The sequence below is a fragment of the Pelecanus crispus genome, chromosome W, assembly GCF_030463565.1.
Source record: "Pelecanus crispus isolate bPelCri1 chromosome W, bPelCri1.pri, whole genome shotgun sequence".
Taxonomy (NCBI): domain Eukaryota; kingdom Metazoa; phylum Chordata; class Aves; order Pelecaniformes; family Pelecanidae; genus Pelecanus; species Pelecanus crispus.
Genome location: NC_134675.1, coordinates 15,217,132 through 15,220,252, shown reverse-complemented (window position 1 = coordinate 15,220,252; position 3,121 = coordinate 15,217,132). Strand labels below are relative to the sequence as shown.

Sequence of the window (3,121 nt, the reverse complement as noted above, 5' to 3'; positions counted from 1 at the left end):
GCCAGACCGTGGCCTTGTGTAGTGAGCTGGTCGGTTAGGTGCCCCTTAATTGCTTATGGCAACTAAGTGTCAAAAAGCTGATGGACGAAATACAGTACGGGGGCTATCATCTTGGTTCTCAAGTCTACCTACTCCTGATACCATCCAAAGTGATAATGGCTCACACTTTTCATGCAAGGAGGTACAAGAATGGGCAAAACAGGAAGAAATTCAATCGATATTTCACACACCATATTACCCCCAATCAAATAGCATAGTGGAAAGAGCTAATGGCTTATTAAAAAGAAGCCTTGAACCACACAAGGCACGGTGGGATACTCGACTTTCTAAAATACTTCACCGATTAAATAATCGATATGGACCCACTGGAAGCCCCATGAGTCGAGCATTTTTTACCGAGGCCAAGCCTAATACTCCCTCTGCCGATGAAGGAATATACCCGATAACATTTCAACCAGGACAAACGGTTATGGTTAATTTACCACAAACTGGAAATGTGCCTATGACTCTGACTAAACCTCGTGGCACACTTGCTTGGGAAGCTATTGATAACAGTGGTACAAAACACAGAATTACTACTAGGTGGATTTATCCTGTATCATAAAAGGGGTAACCTGTTCGGACTCTCCCCGCCAAAACAATTTTTCTTTTCTCTTTTCTCTCTCTCTTTTGCAGCACCTTGCAGGATGGCGAACGGAAACGCTGTGTTCATGTTACTATTCCAAACCCTAGCAACGTCACTCCTCTTAGCCTGTGGTCAAAGAACCATAGAATGGCCATGGTCTCAAGCTCGTGTTAAGTATACCGGGAGTATGGGCATACACCCTAGTATGGGAAATTTAAACCTTTCTATCGTGGTCATGCACGGAACTGAGGTATACTTGGAAAATGAATGGAGCTGGGATGAAGATGAAGCTGATGGTAAAGTTCCTCAACTTCGAGGAACGACAGGGAAAGAAATTAAAATAGGATGCCGGATGATCAATGGGTCTGCTCATGAGAAGGCATCTCAGATTTCTGTGCACAATATCACATCAGACCCAATAGAAAAAGATAGGAAACTTTGTGCCTCTGAAAGACTGGACTGTTGGTACAATTTTACCTTAGTACAACCTGTTCTCGTGGTCTGCCTTTGGGCTCGCCATAGCATGGGACTATCCTTTAAATTTAAAATAGACATTACTGAGCCTAGTACAATAACATCTGCCCCGACTGTAATGGATAAGAAAAACCTATCCTCACAAATTTCTGAAATCGGGCCATATGTGATCAAAAATACTGGACAACAGCAAATACTATTTAACCCATCATGGTCCCTCAAACGAGTGGAACTGTCAATGCAGGTTAACATCTCTACAATTAAACCTACTTGCTCACCATTCCTAAATACATCCTATACAGGATGGTTAGCATGGTTACATGGACAAACTCTCACCTCCCCAAAGCGAGCAAAGAGAGATGTAACCGGTGTCATAGGGACAGGTTTGGGAGTCTTGAATAGTATAGATGCTGAAATACTCATGAATAAATTAAGCACAACAACAAGTGATTTGAACAAATTAGAACACCCCTTACAGTCTTCTCTGTCAGCATTGGGAACTAGTCAATGGCTTGTAGCTGACATACTACCTAAGTGGGAAAGAATCAATGAAAAAGACCACCAACTAATCATGGATGCACTAGGCACAGCTCAAACTAGTCTCTCTCTTGCTCTTAGTTGTATTCAAGCCCAATGGTGGATACAATCTACTGTAACAACAATTATAAGAGAAGGCGATGAAGGCACCTTGCCCACTGAAATTCGAAAGGTAATCTGGGATAATGCAACTCAATTTGAAAGAGACTTCCAATCCTGGTGGCATCTAATCAATTTTACCTATAATCCTACCGACAGTAAAGCCACAGCTTTTGTATTAACAATACGCAATGCTTCAGTATACACCATATACCCAATCATTGCGCTGGGGTTAAACCATAACGGAACTGTACTCTATCCATTAAAACAGAGAGTATGGGCCCGACAAAATGGGAATAAATGGCAAACTATTGATGTTGATGCATGTGTTGTACATGAACAACAGGGATTTATTTGTGAAAATAACACCATTAAGGCCCAAGACATTTGTCTTGACAGTGAACAAAGTGTTTGTCATTTTGAAATACATCCCGATGAAACCCCTGAAACTGTACTCATATATGTTGGACATGGATGCATTTGTATGAGAACCCTTTTTAACTCTGTATCTGTAGATAACACCACTATAGATACATACAATCACTCAAATACCTGTATCTGTAACTTTATCAGAATCATAGGATGTGACTTTAACTATTCAGCTCCTGTCACAACCCACCAATTGTTACAATCGAACTATATGCCATATCAAGATCTATCACCTACCCCCATTGGAATGAATCTCACATTGGTGACAAAACTTTTGCAACATAGTGACCTGAATCAACTGCTGAAAAGAATTCAGAACAATGGACAAAAACTCTGATTACTGTCCACCATGACACAGAAAATATACATCATATTCTAGAACAAGTGAAAAAAGATGGGGAACATCACTGGTGGGATACATTATTCGGATGGTCACCAACTGCAACAGGAATTCTGAATCGACTATTGCATCCTATTGTAATCTTACTCATTTTTACCATATTATGTTTGCTGTTGAATACAATTCTATGTTAGAGTGTGGAGAATAGCTAGACAGCTGACATTGTAACCAAAACCTCCTCACATATATAAAACTGTTTAACCACATGTAACTAAAACTTGATAACTGAGTAAAACGGCCAAAAATTTCCCTCAAAATTGCAATTGGAATATGGCATTAATCTGTTTACAGGCACAGAGGCGAGAGGCGACCACACCGTCACTCTGTGGGTGAGATGGATTGACTTTAGTCACTGGGTGGACTGTGGTGGTGCATCCCCCCCCCCGCCCTTTTTTTTTTTTTTTTTCTCTCTTCAACTGCTTTGCAACCTTAGGGATTCCTGCCAGACCGTGGCCTTGTGTAGTGAGCTGGTTGGTTAGGTGCCCCTTAATTGTACCAGAAACTCCTACATGGTCGAAGCGGGGAGTGGCCTTGTCCTTATCAGAAAGTCTTACATG

At 41.2% G+C, this 3,121-nt stretch overlaps 1 protein-coding gene across 1 annotated transcript; it reads left to right on the top strand.

Annotated features, from left to right (window-relative positions):
- The first annotated feature begins 812 nt into the window (after positions 1–812).
- On the top strand, positions 813–2,698 carry LOC142596443 (uncharacterized). The gene is given in 2 exon segments (XM_075725540.1): positions 813–2,493; positions 2,496–2,698. Coding segments are annotated over 2 exon segments (1,884 nt in total).
- Positions 2,699–3,121: the final 423 nt, after the last annotated feature.